Source organism: Caenorhabditis remanei, chromosome IV, assembly GCF_010183535.1.
Source record: "Caenorhabditis remanei strain PX506 chromosome IV, whole genome shotgun sequence".
Lineage (NCBI taxonomy): Eukaryota > Metazoa > Nematoda > Chromadorea > Rhabditida > Rhabditidae > Caenorhabditis > Caenorhabditis remanei.
In genome coordinates this window covers 7565730-7584062 of record NC_071331.1, presented here as the reverse complement: position 1 = coordinate 7584062, position 18333 = coordinate 7565730, and the positions used below count along the sequence as shown (strand labels likewise).

At 36.3% G+C, this 18333-nt stretch overlaps 3 protein-coding genes across 3 annotated transcripts; all 3 read right to left on the bottom strand.

Moving 5' to 3' along the window:
• Positions 1-936: 936 nt before the first annotated feature.
• GCK72_012750 (uncharacterized protein) lies at positions 937-2938 on the bottom strand (the record flags this gene model as incomplete). The annotated part of the gene is made up of 5 exons (XM_053729370.1): positions 937-1361; positions 1411-2001; positions 2056-2493; positions 2545-2668; positions 2720-2938. The coding sequence occupies 5 exons, from the start codon at positions 2936-2938 to the stop codon at positions 937-939; spliced, it is 1797 nt and encodes a 598-aa protein (XP_053584142.1).
• A 1064-nt stretch (positions 2939-4002) lies between these two features.
• Positions 4003-9693, bottom strand: GCK72_012749 (uncharacterized protein; the record flags this gene model as incomplete). The annotated part of the gene is made up of 5 exons (XM_003097376.2): positions 4003-4036; positions 4084-4501; positions 6322-6822; positions 9330-9417; positions 9487-9693. The coding sequence occupies 5 exons, from the start codon at positions 9691-9693 to the stop codon at positions 4003-4005; spliced, it is 1248 nt and encodes a 415-aa protein (XP_003097424.2).
• A 2244-nt stretch (positions 9694-11937) lies between these two features.
• GCK72_012748 (uncharacterized protein) lies at positions 11938-15440 on the bottom strand (the record flags this gene model as incomplete). Its single annotated transcript, XM_053729369.1, has 5 exons — positions 11938-12022; positions 13315-13639; positions 13691-14155; positions 15041-15140; positions 15219-15440. The coding sequence occupies 5 exons, from the start codon at positions 15438-15440 to the stop codon at positions 11938-11940; spliced, it is 1197 nt and encodes a 398-aa protein (XP_053584141.1).
• Between the last annotated feature and the right edge of the window lie 2893 nt (positions 15441-18333).

Below are 18333 nucleotides of genomic sequence, written 5' to 3'. Positions count from 1 at the left end.
TGTGACGAGTTTGACAAATCGCTATTTTACTATCAACAAAGTACCGTTCACACTTTGAACCTTCATTGAAACAGAAATTTGCTGCTCCAATGGGATAGTATTATGTACAGTCTGGAGACTGTCAGACTCACTGATTCTGTTGACTATAGGATTTCAAAAAATGGAAATGCAGGTACATAAAGCATCTGCTTTCCTCTTGCGCGTGTCATTTTCATTTGGATGGTCCAAAGAAACAAATTTGAATTTGGAAGGGAGGGGTTGTTTTGAAATACCTGTGAGAAGAGGAGCAGTAGACGGCAGAGTTGCGTGGAAGTGATTTTTTCTAAACCGGAAGTTCGCATTCCGGTGAATTCTGGTAGACGCTAAAGATGGTAGTGTTGATGATGAACAAGTTTCTAAAATCTGAAAAGTCATTAAACACTACCGAAACGGTAAGATAATAATGTTCATGTTGCTAGTATCAATCCAATTTTCTCAACAATCCAATTTTTTCGCACCTACCAAAGCTGCTGAAACCGTTTCTCTGCAACGGAAGATGTTGAAAAGTTATTCTTAAAGTCTCCGAAATCCAGAAAAACACTGCCATTCTAATGTTACAATCTTTAGAAAACTGCAAAAATGTTTGATATGAAACGGAATAATATTTTCAAAACAAATCTGTAAAACGAGACATCTAAAACTGAAACAGGAATCCGGGATTCCTCGCAATCATCTCATCTGAAAGAAACCAATAGAAACACTTTGGACAAAGTCTTCGAAATTTTATAGGAACAGAAAGTTTTAAATATAGAACATTTGAAACATAAACAAAATAAGTTTTCATGTATTCGAGTCGCAAATAACGGAATAAAATAATTTGGACGAAAGCTTAAAAAGGGCTGAACAAATGAAATAAAAATAAAATAATTCAGAGATGATTTAGTGTAACAATTGAAGTTACTGCCTATTGCACTCGGAAAACTGTCGTCTCAACTCTTTGAGGATGTCATCAAGTGATTTCGACTCCTCGTCCTCTGATTCCTGCTCTTCCACATTTTCAGATCCATAGAATCTCATAATATCCTGTCTCTCCTCTTTCGACATCCTCATCCAATTATACAATTTCACATAAACCTCCTTTCCTCTCGTCAATTCTTCCCACTCTTTTGGATAATTCAGATTTATTACCAACGTTCTTTTCGCTCGTCCCATAATATTCGTGGCGAACCATTTGCGTGTAGTTTGAGTTCTTGCCATCCACTCTTTGATATCCGAGGTAACTTTTCTTGTGTTCATGTAGGCAACTGGCTGGTTCATAAGTTCACGGATTCTTTCGGCGGTCATAGTCGCTGGATTTTGACGGAAAATCTTCTTTGGAGTATCTAAAAATGTATGACTAATCTTGAGGGATCACGAATCTTAGCGACTTACCATTCTCGTCTTGAAGAGGTGATTCATTTTCATACAAATTCATTTTCAACATCTCCGTTCTCATATCTTCCGACATTTCCAACCAGTTGTACATCTTGATGAATGCCTCTTTTGTGTTTCTCAAAGAAATGAAATCTCTCGGTTGAGCGAATATATTTGTCAGATGATTCCCTTTGATATTCAGAATATTACTGGCAAAATATTTGTTAGTGTAACTGCTCGAGCCGAGCCACTCCTTGATTTCTTTAACAATCTCCGTGGTGTTCACATTGATGTTAGCAGGGATTGGTTGAGTCAAGAATCTGATTGCTTGTTCGACAGTCATTGAAAATGGACTGGAAGCGTTAGATAGTGGAAGAGAAGAGAAGCTGTCCATAGACGATTGGGATGGCTGCCGGAGGTTTTGACGAGAGGTTGACTCCTTCGATTCTGCGAACCATTTGCGTGTAGTTGGAGTTCTTGCCAACCATTCTTTAATGTCCTGGGTAACCTTTTTGGTGCTCATGTAGGCAACTGGCTGGTTCATGAGTTCATCGATTCTTTCGGCAGTCATAATTGCTGGATCTTGACGGATGATCTTCTTTGGAGGCTCTGAAAAGATTTGAGTATTATAAATTTGTGGCATATAGAATTTCCGCGACTTACCATTCTTGTCATGAAGAGTTGACTCATTGTTCTCATATTCATACAAGTTCATTTTCAGCATTTCCGCTCTCACATCTTCCGACATTTCCAACCAGTTGTACATCTTGATGAATGTCTCCTTGGTATTTCTCAAAGAGTTGAAATCTCTTTTCTGAGCAAAGATATTTGTCAAGTTTTTCTCTTTGATATTCAGAATGTTACTGGCGAAAAATTTGTTGGTGTAACTGCTCGACGCGAGCCACTCCTTGATTTCTTTAACAATCTCCGTGGTGTTCACATTGATCTGACTAGGGATTGGTTGAGTCAAGAGTCTGATTGCTTGTTTGACAGTCATAGGAGATGGATTGGAAGCGTTGGATAGTGGAAGAGAAGAGAAGTTGTCCATAGACGACTGGGATGGCTGCCGGAGGTTTTGACGAGAGGTTGACTCTTTTGGTTCTGGAAAAATTGCTTCATTTTTCTCCAGTCTTAACTTTTTCTCAAGATTACCTTCAACAATCTCTTGATTCATGTTCTCTCCCGTTCCCATTGCCCACTTCTCTGATTCGTAGTCCACAATTCTTTGAAATCGATTCGTTTCTGTTTCGTGTACATTTGAAGATGCGTTAACGTTCTGAAAAGTGATTCTCGTTGACCTTCCAAGTTTTTTTTCCCGTCAACTTACCAATAGCGTCTTAGAAGTCGGTTGCTGCCCTGATCCATATTTCATCTGTCTCCTCTCAAACTTCTTCTCCTCAATCAACATCTTCCTCTCACTACACGTAATCGATTCCTGTCTCATTGGATGGATTCTGTGAGTGAAAAACGGATATTGAACTGTTGTGAGTTCGGTCAATGTGTAGTCGGCAGGCTGTTGGTCATCGACGTTTTTGTATGAAATCATATCTGGAAAGTGGAAATTGATAATAGTGGAAAGGGGAAAAAACGAATGGAAAACTGGAAAAAGTAACGAAATCGTAAATGGTCCTTTAATTTTCTCAAAATTTTCGTTTTGTGTGTGTAGATCAAAAAATTTTCTCCTTGCATTTTCTTTTTCGGAGACCATGAAATGTAAACTCGAAAAAAATTGTTTTCTCATGTTTCAAAACACTTGTAAAATGAATAAGTAATTTGAAAAATTTACTTCAAGCGGAGGTAACGGACAGCTATAACACTGATCGAGTCACAAACGTGCCCTATCGATAAATACTCAATAACTGGACAATGAAAAGGGGGGGATGAATGAAGGTTATGTCTGACGATATGACGGACGTTATACAATGTGTTTTCGCGCGCTTTTTCGGTGTCACACCGGGTTGCACACCTGTCATGGACAGACGGTTTTTGTTGAAGGTCTACGTAAATATTGTATTGGAACAGTGAGACGAGAGCCTGGTGAAACAGAGGAGGGAAACGGAACTATTATATCAGAAGTTTGCGATCGGAGCACAAGAGATGAGTCCAGATTCCAAAATCGAAAATACCAAATCTAAATTCAGAAATCTGAAACAGGGTTTTTTTGATAATGAAATATTATTTTATTGAGATAGAAAATTGAACTGATTGTGAGCATGGATCTGGAAAATACGTTAGGTAAAAATAAATATGAAAGATGAAAGACATTAACATAATGCCGGTGCCAGAATTATATGTCGCTTGGCCTTTTTCAACGAAAAAAATCAAGTTTGAGAGATTTTCTTGCAAATTTTCTTTGTGCATATTGTACAAATCCAGATCTTCAATATTTTTGCCTCAAAATGTCTGAATTCATTCAATCTGCCGTAGGGATGATTTCCAACAATAAAGTTGTCAACTACAAAAATAAACTTATAGTTTTGTATAGTATGCACGAAAAAGATTCACAACAAAATCATAAAGGCAAGCTCTGAAATGGCTAACGAAATATCATTCTGGTCGGCACTGAAAAAAAGAATGTGAAACAGTGATGATTGTAGTTTTCACATGATGCTATCGATTGATGAAAGTGAAGGAATATTGAGATCTGAAAATATGCTCATGTATAAACAGAAAATCTGAAAAAAAACTTACTTCGAAGGTCTCGCTCCATAGCAGTGCATAATCTGCAACCTTTGCTCCTCGGACATATTCAACCAGTTGTACATTTTGATGAAATACTCTGTCCGATGGTTCAAATCCTTCCAATCCCTTGGATGCTTGATGATATCCGAAAGTGTTCGTTTTGTTCGATTCAATATTTTCCCTGCGAACCAGTCTCGACTCACTGGTGCCGTCTTCAACCAATCCAGGATTTCCGCAGCTATTTTGTAGGTGTCCACGTAGTCGATGGGGTTGTTGAGAAGCCTGTACGCTGTGTCCGCAGAGATTCGGTTGACGGATGGTGGGAGTGGTGGAGAAGGAGAGGAGTAAGGTGGGCTCCGAGAGTATGACGTCATAGGAATGTAATCTGGTTTTGGAAGGAATGACGGGTCGCTGGGAAGTATATATTCTGAAACAAAAAAATACATTTAATGTTTATAATGTTTCACATTGATGGTTTCAGGAGGGCTACTCCAATAGGAGAGTGCCTGCATAATCGGTTTTTGTTTCTGAAAGATTCTTTACTTTTGTTATAATGGAGCTGGCAACTAGTGACGAAGCACTTCAGAGCTTTAACATTTGGTTTCGAGTTTTTCTGATATAGGTTTTACGGGTGTGCCAAGTTACAGAGCCAAAACGAGCTTTAGAAATTCTCATGTTTTTTGTTTTTTTAATTGTGTTTCATGCATGTTTCTATTAGAAACATTCTGAACGAGTACACTTGTCACTTGATACTGTTTTGTCATGATTTCGGTACTTTTTCCGTCCTAAATTGTATGATACTTCAGGCAATTCTAAAAAATTTTCATCATTGGAGCATATTGGCTTTTTCAATCAAAAAACTGGTCGATTTTTTACGTAACTCGTTTTGAAACTGTTTCAAAAAACCCATTTGACACACGACTTAATCAGTTTCTGCTAATAATTTGATAAACAATTTAATATTGTCGAAATCCTGTTGAATTTCTCAGAAATTCTTCAATTTTTCCGTTTTCTAACAATATTAGGAGATTCATTCAATTTTCATATCAACTCTTGGAATTTCGCAACACTGCATTTTTTTTTGTAAAAGCTCACAGCGAAGTTGAAAATTTATGAAAAAACTGTTGAGAAAAATTTATTCAAAAATCTTTTTATTTCAAAAATTCCGACTTATGTATATGCTCCAATTATGAAAGTTTCTTAAAATTGTCTGAAGCATCATAAGCTGAAATAAAAAATATGACTTCAGTCCTTCTTTCAGAACATAAACATTTGGTTTCAAGGCCTTCTGATACAAGCTTTACGGTTTTGTCAAGTTACAGAGCAAAAAATGAGCATTGGGTTTTCTTGTATTCAAAAAAAAACGTGTTTCATGCATGTTTCTATTAGAAAGATTCTAAACATCTACAATAAAAATTCTTCATAGGTGAGAGTACTACAAAAACCCTTTAAGGTGCACTAAGGTCAACTCTGATTTCTTCAGAATAATTTATGAATGTCTGTGAGTTCCATTTCATATCGAAAGAGTTTTTCAAACCCCGCTAAAACAGCGAAGCATTTTGGAAATTTTTCAGGCCGTGGAACATTCTAGAGATTTCACTTCGAACATATTGGGTTTTTCAGGTTTTCGTCATTTTTAAAAACTATTTTTGCAGCGTTCTTATCAATTTTCGCCGTTTACAATCAAATTCATTGAAAGAAAACAACAAAAAAGAGCGAAAATAGCGACAAAATTTTAAAAACCAGGCCGAAGGCCGAAGTCGAATTTCTAAGCCACCGAAATGCTCAAACTCACCTGCGATCGCTCTCAACGGGTTTCAGACCGAATGAAAAATTATTTCGATGTAAAAATAAACTCATAGATACACATACATACATTATTCTATGAAAAAATCAGAGTTGACCTTAGTACACCTTAGAAATATTATGTTTCATGCATGCTTTTATTAGAAACATTTCTAAAGGAGCACAGTGAACGAAGTTTCAATGATATAAAATTGAGAAAATGACTGTTGCGGATGTAAAAATAACATTTCTATCTGTTATCTGAAACAGTGAACCTAAGCTCGCTAATTGAAATTTTAGACTGTGAAAAAAGCTCATTTTTGCACGGGTTGTTCACAAAATCGTGTCAATGTTCCGGAAGTAAAAGTTACTGCACAACTACTCGTCATAAAACAGAAATTTTTGAAACTGCGAGATTTAGATTTCAAAATGTCCCGGACTCCTAGAGATTATAACACTCACCATCTTCATACAAGTCAACCTCGTTGTGTGTGTCTGGAACCTCCACCACAGCTGCTGAAACAACATTCTCATCCACCGTCACCACGGATCCACCAACTGGAGTGACGACTTTTTGATGATTCCCGAACAGATCCATCTTCAACAGCTCATCCCTCTCCCCACTTGACAGTTTCAACCAATTATACATCCTTGTATACAAATCCTTCCCACTTTTCAAAGTATTGAAATCCCTTGCGTCTCTCATAAGGGAATGAAGTCTTCCTCGATCGACGTTCAGAATTTTGACAGCAAAATAGGATTGTGAACAGATTTCTAAAGAGAACCAGATTTTCATTTCTAGTGAAATCTTTTTGGTGTTCGCTTCGATTTCATTTGGAATTGGTTTGGATAACATTTCGTTTGCCTGCTGGGCAGATATGAAAAATGAAGATGTGGAGAGTGGAGAGGAAGACGAAGTCGGAGTATTTGTGAGAGGATGGCAGAGATTATTCCCGTTCGGTTCTGAAATTCAGTAAATATAGTATAAGACCAATTCAGTGGTAATACAAAAGAGGTTAAGGTTTGCGAGTGCGTCATAGGCAAAGTACCAGTCAAAAAATATGAAAACTTTTTCAGCTCACAGTGAAACAGGAACAATTTTAGAAGGCACTAATTATCATAAGATTATTTTATTGAATTTTGTAACTTGCGTAGTTTGTAGAGTGTCGTCTCGCGAGAATCAGTTACAGCACTTTGCGAGAATTCCAGCTGAATCCAGCATCGTCTCGTTTCGTTCTGTCTCGTTTTGTCCAGCATAAAGTTCAGCATAGTTCAGCAAAGTTCAGTTCAGCAAGAGTTCAGTTACAGCATATTCCAACACGTTTAATTTATTTTTCATTCCCGCATAATTTCTTGCTGGACATTGCGAGAATCTCGCGAGATGAACGTGGCCATTCTTTCGTATAAAGAAATTTAATTTTGACGTTTCTAATCATATTTTCATGCAAATGTTTACGAAATGAATGTTGAAAATAAAGCAAAATTGATATTTTTAGAACCGTGACCTTCAAAAAAAGTTCAAAATGAAGGAACACTGTACTTGATTCACAATGAAAGATCACGGAAATAACACTTTAGCATAGATTTTTCTCACAGAAAAATAATTCACGTTCGTCTCGCGAGATTCTCGCAATGTCCGGCATGAAATTATGCGGGAATGAAAAATAAATGAAACGTGCTGGAATATGCTGTAACTGAACTTTTGCTGAACTGAACTTTGCTGAATTATGCTGAACGAGAATATGCTGAACTTTATGCTGGACAAAACGAGACAGAGCAAAACGAGACGATTGCGAGAATATGCTGGAATCAGCTGGAATCGTCTCGCGATACGACACTCTAGTAGTTTGACCTTTTTTGCACGGACACCCTTCAGAGAGTCACAGCGTCTCAGAAATTCTCAATGAAATAGGGAGAGCCCTGCAATCTTCCTTTGAGTCTGTGGGAGATACTCATTTGTTTCCATTTAACCCTGACTAACGGAAACAAAAAAGATTGCCACCTAGATTCTAATAATGTGGGTTTATAAACAAAGCGATCAACTACTCCTACACATTACACTCGTCAAGTACTCCCTTCTGATAACTGTTTTTTGAAGCTGGAATCCTTACTACACTAGTCCTCAGCAAAATCACTGTAACCACACACAACACATTCTTGCCGACTTCTTTAGAATTCATCTGCCACCGGTAAGTGACTCTATTTGTCGTATTAATTACCTTTTCCTTCTGCAACTGGCAACTTTTCAGACATCGTTTTTATCGCGTATACCTATCAACAGAGAAAAAAGGTGAAAGACTACAAAATTGTAGCTATAATTCTGATCTGCGTAGTACGTACTCTAAAACTTCTAAAATTATGAGCTCCATGAAGATCACTGTGACACACTCTCCAATTTATAACTTATTTTCGTTGCTACTTTTTGTTGTTCAGTGCACAGTCTCCCAGTCTCCCAAAAACAACTGCAAGAAATTTTTGATCTACTCACACAAAACGAAAATTTTGAGAAATTTGCAGGTCTAAAACTGTATTACTTTAATTTTTAGCGTAAAGCTCAAGGTCGGAAGTAAGAAAATTTCAGTTTTAGAATTATTCTGACTGCATTATCTACCTATTCAATGCAAAAAATCCTGGTTTCAGATTTTATTTCAGGTCGAAATGGCAGTTTTTCATTTTCGATTTCATTAAAATCTATCAGCGTTTTCAATTCTCAATATTATCAAACAAATGATAGCTTAAAACATGCGCCAGAAATTTTTAAACATTTTTGATGGATGGCACCAAATTTGGCTCAGTAGTTTTCGAGAAATCGATCAAATTCCGAAAATTTTGTGGTTTTTTGTTGTTTTCTCAAAAATTACTGAGCCAAATTTGGTGCCATCCATCAAAAATGTTTAAAAATTTCTGGCGCATGTTTTAAGCTATCATTTGTTTGATAATATTGAGAATTGAAAACGCTGATAGATTTTAATGAAATCGAAAATGAAAAACTGCCATTTCGACCTGAAATAAAATCTGAAACCAGGATTTTTTGCATTGAATAGGTAGATAATGCAGTCAGAATAATTCTAAAACTGAAATTTTCTTACTTCCGACCTTGAGCAGTTTTAGACCTGCAAATTTCTCAAAATTTTCGTTTTGTGTGAGTAGATCAAAAATTTCCTTGCAGTTGTTTTTGGGAGACTGGGAGACTGTGCAGTGTATAAAATTGGAACAGAATGGTGATTAGTATTATTTGCGCGAAACCACTTTTACATCTCTTTTGAAACAGAACAAAATTGCACGGAAAATAATGAGATGCAGTGAAAAAACCGACTTTTCGAGAGAATTTTTATTTCGGTGGAGCGTTAAAATTGTTCCGGTTGCGTGAATAACATTTTTATCTCCTCAAACATGATATAATTATTGACATTAAAAAATTGTCCCTATCTTCAGACAACAGTGAAACATAAATCAATTATAACACCCACCATGATTTCCGTTCGCTCCTATTGGTGACCATTCTCCCGACTTCTGTTCGCCAATACTGACAATTTCGTAGTCTTCCAGATTTTCGTTCTGAAACATTTTTAATTTGATCAATTATGGGCTACTCTCATCAGCAAACGCGCTCAACAGAAATCTCACCTGAAACGCAAAGTAGATGGGAAAATCTTTCGAACCATACGGCGTCCCTCTGATCCGTTTTCCCGCATTCCGAAATATCATTTCCCGTTCGATGCACCGTCTCGCTTCTTGTACGGCTTGCAATTTTCTGTCGGTTGCCACAGTTTTCACTTTTGTTAGTGTAGTGAATGTTGGTTCTGCATCATGTTGGTCTGGCGGTTTTACCATCTCCTGAAAAATTTAATGTCAGTTATGGACCTTTCGTAATAGTTAAAAGACACCAAAAAGCACAAATCAATACTTGGAGAAACCGAAAATAGAGAGGGAGAGGAAAAGACGTCGTGAGATAGCCTAATTGCACCCTACGGGTCCCCCTTTTTAATGAATGAGCGGGAAGGAGGCAGGTAGGAGAGTAACGGAGCAGATGAAGCCGGGTGCACGAGAATGGAAACGGATTAGTTTCTGGGTACTACATTATTTAACCGCTTCGAAATATAGGTATTATAGAAGAAAAATAATGTTAGCAATAGTTTGCAGTAGTGCAATGAAACTGGTTATACATACATTGGAAGTTTGAAAAAGATTGAATAATCTCGTTTTTTAGAAAATTGTTTTTTTTCTAGCTACGTCAATTGTAACTTGCTAGGGAAGGTCATGGAGTCAGTTTGGAGTTCTGGGACGTGACTTTTATCATTGGAAAGCTGAAAAAACTCTGATTCCAAATATAGAATCAGGTTTTGCCCTCGAGGTCCGGTATCCGAGAAAAATGAGGTCAAAGTTAGAAAAATAGAAATTATTTCCTCACCTTTTACAATTTTCGCGTGTTGTTAAAAAGGTAATGATTTTCTATTTGTACAAACTTTGACCTCGTTTTTCTAGAATACCAGTCCTCGAGTGCGAAAACTGAGTATGTATTTAGAATAAGCATTTTCTCAGCTTTCTAATGATATAGGCCACGTCCCATAACTCCAAATTGACTCCACGAAGTTCCCTAGTTAGCACTACCAAAATTCATTTTTTAACCGTTTCTAGCGTTCTTCTTTTACCGCACTAATATTCCAACCTTATTACGACTTCAGCTCTTCCGATGCAATGTGTTTCTGTTTGTGCGATGGGGTTGAATATGTAATTACGCTCTATCTGACTCTGAATAGATGAGGCTAGGCTATCAATATGGATAGACGAGTGAAGATAAAGTTGAATTTGCCTTGAATTTATTTATTTTGATTCAAGATGAAGGGCAAAAAGCCACTGATAAGTTTCTCGGTTATTTCAAGTTATTCTGAGGAAAAATCAAAAGTTTGTAAAATTAGGCTCATCATTTCTCATTAAAAAAGAACCGTTTCGAAACACATGTAATTAGAACGAGGATTGATCAGGCAGATTTTTTTCTGACATAGCTCTAAAATGACAAAAACTTATTTCACCGATTCAAAACTCTGTTTCTTCCTCGTTTTATTAAGTTTTGAGTACATGGATAGAATGCTTTCAAATTAACAATAAAGATTTTCGTTTCAGAACAAAAGTTGTTTTCAAAACTTCATGCTGTAAAAATCTTTCAAATAAAAAACACAATTTTCGATGTTTCAACATATCAACAATAGCATTTTTACATCAAACAGTTTGATAATCTTCTTTCCCCGCGTAGTTGAGTACTTGATTGGTTAGTTCTTAGTACGGATTGAGGGATATGATGGTATTTAATTAATAGTACCAAAAGAACGACTGGCTGGTGACAGATGGATGCTAAAGGGTTTCTTATTGTCGTAGTATTCGTTTTTGTGCGCATAATTCTGTCTTATTTTGTGCTCACTAAATTTTTACAAAATTCGGAATACCGGAATCTTGATAGGTCTTAAATTCACCTAATTTAAAGTTGGTGTGGTAAGATTTCTGGGAAACAACATTTGAAAAAATGTTCTTTTAATAGTAATAGTAAAAAAAGTAATGTTCTGTTTCAACAAGTAGTTTTGACAAAGGTTTTTTCGATGGTTTCATTATTTCTCTTTAAAATTGCATTTTTCATTTGCTCCAATTAAAATTTAGACAGCGATATCTTATTATTGACTCTTACTATTAGTATTGACCAGACTTGCGATATTCCGGATCGTCCCGGGAACGGATCAGGGTTTAATGGAAACAAGAATTAGGCTGCCTTATGGAAAGACATGTGCAATAACTCAAAGAAGCAATTTTTAAAAATATTTCACTGTTTCGAGTAACAGATAGAGGAGGAGACAAAAATAGAGGTTAATGGTAAAGTAGTGATATCTATTTATTATTAGAAGCAATGTTATAAAACAGTGTAACAAGAACAATGTTAACAATAGTATTCTTGCAGTTTTAAGCTTGTAGTCATGATTTAATACAAATAACAGTTATTTTGGAAAAGTTGTGGTGAGGGAGATTCAGTCTTGATTTAATACAAATACGAATTATTGAAGAATGTAGTGAGTGAGAGAATCTTGAGATTTAGTTGAGATCAGTGCTCTGATTTTCAGCGAGAATCTGTTGGACACGTTCCATAGATGTTGAGATGAAATTGACGGGGGGAGTTCTGAAAAGTGAGGTGTAGAGTTATGGATATTATGCTGGGATAAGTGGAGAAAATTTGAAAGTGTGTTAAGGCGCCACGTATTAACTCATACTAAAGTCTGCAAGGTAAGTAGATCTAACTTGGAGCTAAAACTTTGTAGTTAACAACTTTTTTGTTCCGTTACTCCCTTGAAAGTTATAGTTTGAGTAAATCCGATTTTTCAGTACGAAACCCACATTTGAATATAACTCTTTTGATTATACTTTCTCAGAAAATTTGCCAACTATCAAAATGTAGCAACTACCAAACACACTGTCGAAAGAACCAACGAGTTTTCAAAAATCGTCTCGGTTCAAATAGAAAACATGAAACTTTTTTGTATTGTGGTGACTCAGTTAACGATTTCATTCGTCCCGGTGCGTTTTTATCGGCGGAAGTTTAAAATTGCTTCATTTTTCCACAAGTTTCAGGACTTTTAAGTTGACAATGTTGTCAAAACATGATTCACTTTGAAAAATTTGAAGAATTTCGAGTGATTTTTGAAAATTGAAATTAAAAAACATGTGCTCATTAAAAATTCCGCAATTACCGAAAATCAGTATTAAAATATGTTGAAAATACTAATTCTGTTCAAATTATTCCTAATTTATTTCATTTTAGCCATTCTAGTCGGGAAAAATTTCAATTTTCAGTCGATTTCTTTTTCAAAAATTGTCGTCGAACATGGCTCTCGGCTATCGGTTGGCCGGGTCTGTCAGGTCGGTCAAAAATTGGACGGAATGGAAGCCTTAACCTAGAGCTGAAGACAACATTTTTGTACGGTTACTCCCTTAAAAATAATAGTTTGAGTAAATAGGCTTTTTTTTAGCTCGTACTTGAAAAATACGCTGTCAACTACAACATGTGCCGGTTCTTAATCATTGGTAGAGTAACGTGCCGACCAAGTTTTCGATGATTTTTGAATTGAAAATAATCGCCGATTGCCGTGACTATCGACGATTATCGATAATCGTCGACCGACTATCGATAATCGGCGGTCGATAAAATATCGAAAATCATGAACGATCATGATCGTCGATAGTCATCGATAATTTTGAGATGATAATCATGACTTTTTGATTATCGTCGAGTCTCGATTCATTTTCTAGTCATCGACTAAACTAAATTTCGATCGAATCGAATTTATTTTCCCGATTATCGTCGACTCTATCGAAGATCATAGCGATCGACACGTTACTCGAACAACTAATAATGATGTACTTTCTCAAATTTTTCTCATTTTCATGCAACAGTGATTTCGTTGATAAACTTACCTCTCTCTCTTCCCCTCAAGGAGCCAAATGATCTCCTGTCTCTCATGCTCACTGATTCTCATCCAGTTGAAAACCCTCTCATAATTCTCCTTTCCTTGTTTCAACTTGCTCCATTCTCTGGTGTCATGGAGCACATGATGAATAGCTTTCCGATTTTTTCCAAGAATGTTCTCCGAGAACCAGACTTTAGTGATTCCGCTTGTTTCGAACCATTCCTTGAGTTTGGCAATTGTCTTTTTGGTATTCATATAGACGACGGGGCGATTTAGAATCGCTGCCATTCTCTCGAAAGTCATTGCGCCGGGCTCGGATGGTTCAGGTGTGTCTGTAATTAACAACCGTTTCATATCAAACTTTTCAGGTGGATAAAATTTACCATTATGATCGGTATCGCTGTCTTCATCTATCTCCTCATCTGAATCATTCGAACTTTCTTCTGATTCCTCTTCCTGCGGATACAAATCCATTTTCAAAAACTCTTTCCTCTCCGCATCCGACATCTTCAACCAGTTGTACATTCTGGTATACGGTTCCTTCCAGTTTCTCAACTCGGTATATCCCACTTTCACAGTCAATATGTAACCGATGGATCCTTTTGCGGCTTTCAGAATCTTTGCAGCAAAAACGGCTTTTTTACATTTTGTCACTGAAAACCATTTCATCATATCAGCAGCGATTTGTTGGACATTGACAGTGGCTTCATCGGGGATTGGGGTTGTGAGTTTTTTGATGGCTTGCTCGACGGTCATTGTAGAGGAGAGTGTGGGGAGTGGGAGAGGTGTTGGGATGGTAGGTTGGATGGTGGAAGGGATACTGTAGTAGGTAGTGGTCTGGGGCATGGCTGAAAATATACTAATGTTTCAGAAGTTGGGAAACCTGACTTCCAGTTTCACTAGTTCATTTAAAAATGATGGGAATAAAATGATTTTTGTTATGTGTAGAAGTGATCCTACCGATACAGGATTTTTTCCTTTTTTTCTTTCCGGGTAAACAAAAATGTCCTTTAAAATCCTGGTCCAGAAAATGACAGGTATCAGAAACAGTATTCCTTTGCACCATACTTGTCAAGGACCGGTTTCAAAACAAGAAACAATTTTGTTTCAAAAACCTTTTCGATATTTTTTTTAAGTTTTAATGATTTTTCAGGATTTTTTCTAATTCTGAATCGCCTTAATTTTTCTAAATAGTGAAATCCTTCAAATGTTGGGAAAACTCGCTAAAATTATTCGGTTACACAAAACTCATTTATAGAGATGTTAATAGAATTTTTGTTTTGTACAGTGTTGATATACAAAATGTTTCATTTTTCTTCCCGGATCAAATTTCGTTCAAAATTCGGTTTTGTCTGAGTTTAAAGTGTTTTGGGAGTATGAAAGGGTATTTTTGAAACCGAAGGTGAGTTTTTTTGTTGCGGTTCTAACTTTCACTGTTCCACTTTGTAACAGTTCTATTTTTTCCTGTTCTATTATTGAAATAAAAAAGTTCTGACGCGTGTTTGCGGACTCAGTGCAAAATTTAATAATTTAGCACTAAGTCCGCAAACACGCATCGGTAAAAAATGTCGGAACTTTTTTGTCGCGACAATATATTTTCACAGTTTTATTTTGTCGCAGTTCTATTCTTCCGAGTTCTAAACTCAAATACCCCCGTAAGTGATTCAGGCAACGTTCAATATTCCCGTTCTAGATAATCACAGGTATGAGAAACAGTATCCCTCCACACTTACCGTAGTTTCTATCAGTGTTAGTTGGAGTTGGAATTGGTGACTTTTCAATCATCATCGAGTTCTCCGTCTTGATTCGCACGATTTCAATTTTGTTCTCGTCCTGAAATCAATTCAACTTCTATTATCCATTAATGAGACAAATGCCGACGCGCTCTACTGAAATCAAATAATTATGTACCTGTCCAACAAAGAAAATCGGCAGATCCTTCGAACCATACGATGTTCTTTTTCCCAGAATCATCGGCTTCGGAATCATCTGTCTCTCGTTGTATCGAACTGGTGGGCACTTTGCTTGAGGCATTCGCGGGGTGCCATTGTGACCAGGGAAGTTAAGTTTCACTTTCGTAAGCTCGGTTAGCTTATACTCCGGGTCATGGCTACCGTTTCGGAATGAGGTCATTACTGGAAAAATGATAATGACTACAATAAGAACGAGAAAGGAGTGAAAAAATAAGAACAATAATCAAATGGGTGGCAGGGAAGAGAGAGCGAAGCTGTATGAAAATAGAATTTTTGAGCTATAACGAAAAATTGTACTGTTTCAAAAGGTGAGTAAAAATTTAGTACTTCAGGGGCTTTTTGGTAAAAAAGAATTATATAAACCATATTTAAAACCTTTGAAAAGCTGAAAAATGTAAACTTTCTATAACTCCTTTGTACCAACCGTCAGCCTGGCGACGTTTGTAAGAAAGATCCGTCTTATAGGTAAAAGCGGATGGCAGGTACAACTCCATCGTTCTCGCTAATTAGCTGCATGATTCCGGTTTAAGGGACATATTTATACTGTACCAGTATTATGCACATGCCGTACGGACTATTTTGTCAGTGGAGTTTGCTCAACTTTCAAGCTTTGTCAAGTATCAACTTTCAAGCTCTGTCAAGTAGAGAAAGTCTTCTGGAGCAATTTCAGGCCTTTGTTTTCGTTTTTGGTTATTATGAGCTAAAATGAGCTTTTGACTCATAAATCCAATTTCTCTCATAAAGAAATAGCTCGTTCTCTTTCGATCACGGGTGACTTTTTTCGGAAAAACTTTTCACAGAAAGTAACAAGAAAGGATGAGTAATGTGCAAAAAATAATGAGTTTAAACATTATGGATGAAACTGAAATTTACCGTAAAAACTTTCAACCCCCGTTCGCAGATGCGCCTCTATCACAGGGGCGCTTCTATTTGTCAACCAGTTCGTTCGATTATTTTTTCAACTTTAAAGTGAATAAATTTCAACCAAACCAACACTTTCTCGGACAAAATTACAAGAAAATCCCCAAATTTGCAGCACTTTGAACGAAACGTTGGGCTTTAGTTGTGTTTTTTCACGAACTTTGAAAAGAATGACTGAAAACTAGAAAAAATATTCGAAACGTATTAAGGGGGCGCCTCTATTAGAGGGTGTGCCACTATTATTAAAACCGCTTTTTAAGGTGCACAGCAATTACCTGGAAGTGCAGTGAGACAAGTATATCAGTGACATTTTTTGAAAAATGACTGTTCAGTTTCAGAAAAATAGTATGAAAATGAATTATGTGGACGGGAGTAATAAGTGGATAGTTGTTTGTTTCTTAATTAACAGCCAGTTCAGAAAACTTTTCGAAGATAGATGAAAGAAAAGATTAGGGAGAGCGTTCAATAATAATAAAAAATTGAATGAAATACAAAAAAGACTATAATTTTTTACTATGTAGTGTTTTAAGAGAAATACGTAATTGTGGGGTAAAATCGTTATGTGTTATTTATTATCTTATCAAATTCTTAAACGTGTAGAAGGCTTCCACTGCAAGCTAAAACTGCTTTTATTTTATTTTTGGGCTTGTATCTCACACACAATGTAAGGTTCCAAATTTAGTTAAACAAATGTGTTAGGTGAAACAGTGAAATTTTTGCACTTCAAAAAAAGATATCAAACCTATAATTCACGAAGCTCTAAGTTTATGAAGAGTTCGGAAAACAATAAAACGTTATTTTGAATCGGAAATAATCAAAATTTAGTGTTTCAACTTGACGAAAAAATCAAAAATTTAAAAAGACATTTTAATCAGTTTCGAGATTACCAGCAGTCGCACCACAGTAGAGAAAATGAATTAAAATTGCTCGAATAATAGAGGTCGATTAAGCTGTGTATCAAAATGTCACAACGAAACAGCGACTTAAAAAAAAGAAATTTTGAATTTGCCTTCAAGAGCCTAGTGGAGTGCGTTTAACATCAGTACTCTACCACAGATCCCGTGTCACAGGGAAATCGGAATTCCTGACATGAAGTTTTGCAAACATATAACAAAGAATATATCGAAAATTTGGCTAATTTCTTGAATCTATTCGTAGTTATGATGACGAAAAATTAACGTGTTCGGTTTTTACGTTTGAAAAAAAAGTGCAGAAACTGTGATTTTTAACGAACATTTTTTCAAGCTACCTAATTCATGTTCATACAATTTTTTCTGTTTTCAAGAAAATGTAAATTTATCGATTCTCCGCCGAGAATGCTGCTCAATAAGGAGTGTTATGGAATTATGCCGAGCATCAGAAGTTTAATGTATTCAAATCGATTTATAGGGAAAATATTTTACAAATGTTGTCTTAATTACAAAAGCTCTCAATATTTACAGAAAAACTAGCGAAAAAGGGCTAAAACAAGAAGAGAAATGGATATTTGCATCCTATAACTGAGGCGAAAAGAGATGGCGTGAAGCAGAGACGCAGGAAGAGGAATGTGCGAGCCTTCAGAAAGCTTTCGCTCTCTGCGTCTCCTGTTTTTCCCTTATCACTCGCTGTGTCCGAGGGGCAACGGACGTCGTGTCCCCCCGCTGGGGAGATTTTAATAAGAACATAAGCACGTGTGGGAGTGTTCGGAGGGGGGTGTAATTTAGAAGGCGAGAGAAAGAGTGATTGAGATGAAGAAATATTGGGTTTTAGAAAAGGAGAGGAAAATTTCGATTTTTTTTAATTAATGAATTGAAATTTTTTTTTGATGCTTCTGGAAACGTGGAAACAGTGAAACTCATTGCCTGTTTCGAAATGGAGATAAGTTTGAAGAGAAGGAAGAATGTATGATTTCCAATAGAAACGCACAATTTAATGAATTTTCTAGTCAAACAATACTCTTTGTTCAAAAAAAGTTGAAAAACACATTACGAATCTAACACCAAATTGAAATTTCTGATGCTTCTTGAAACGTGGAACCTAAAACCAAAATTGATCAATGCATCAATGAAAAAAAAAACCATTTTTGCCTGTTTCGAATCGGTTATAAGTTTCATACTTGTCAAATCACGGGCCGGGCTCGCTGAAAATTTCAG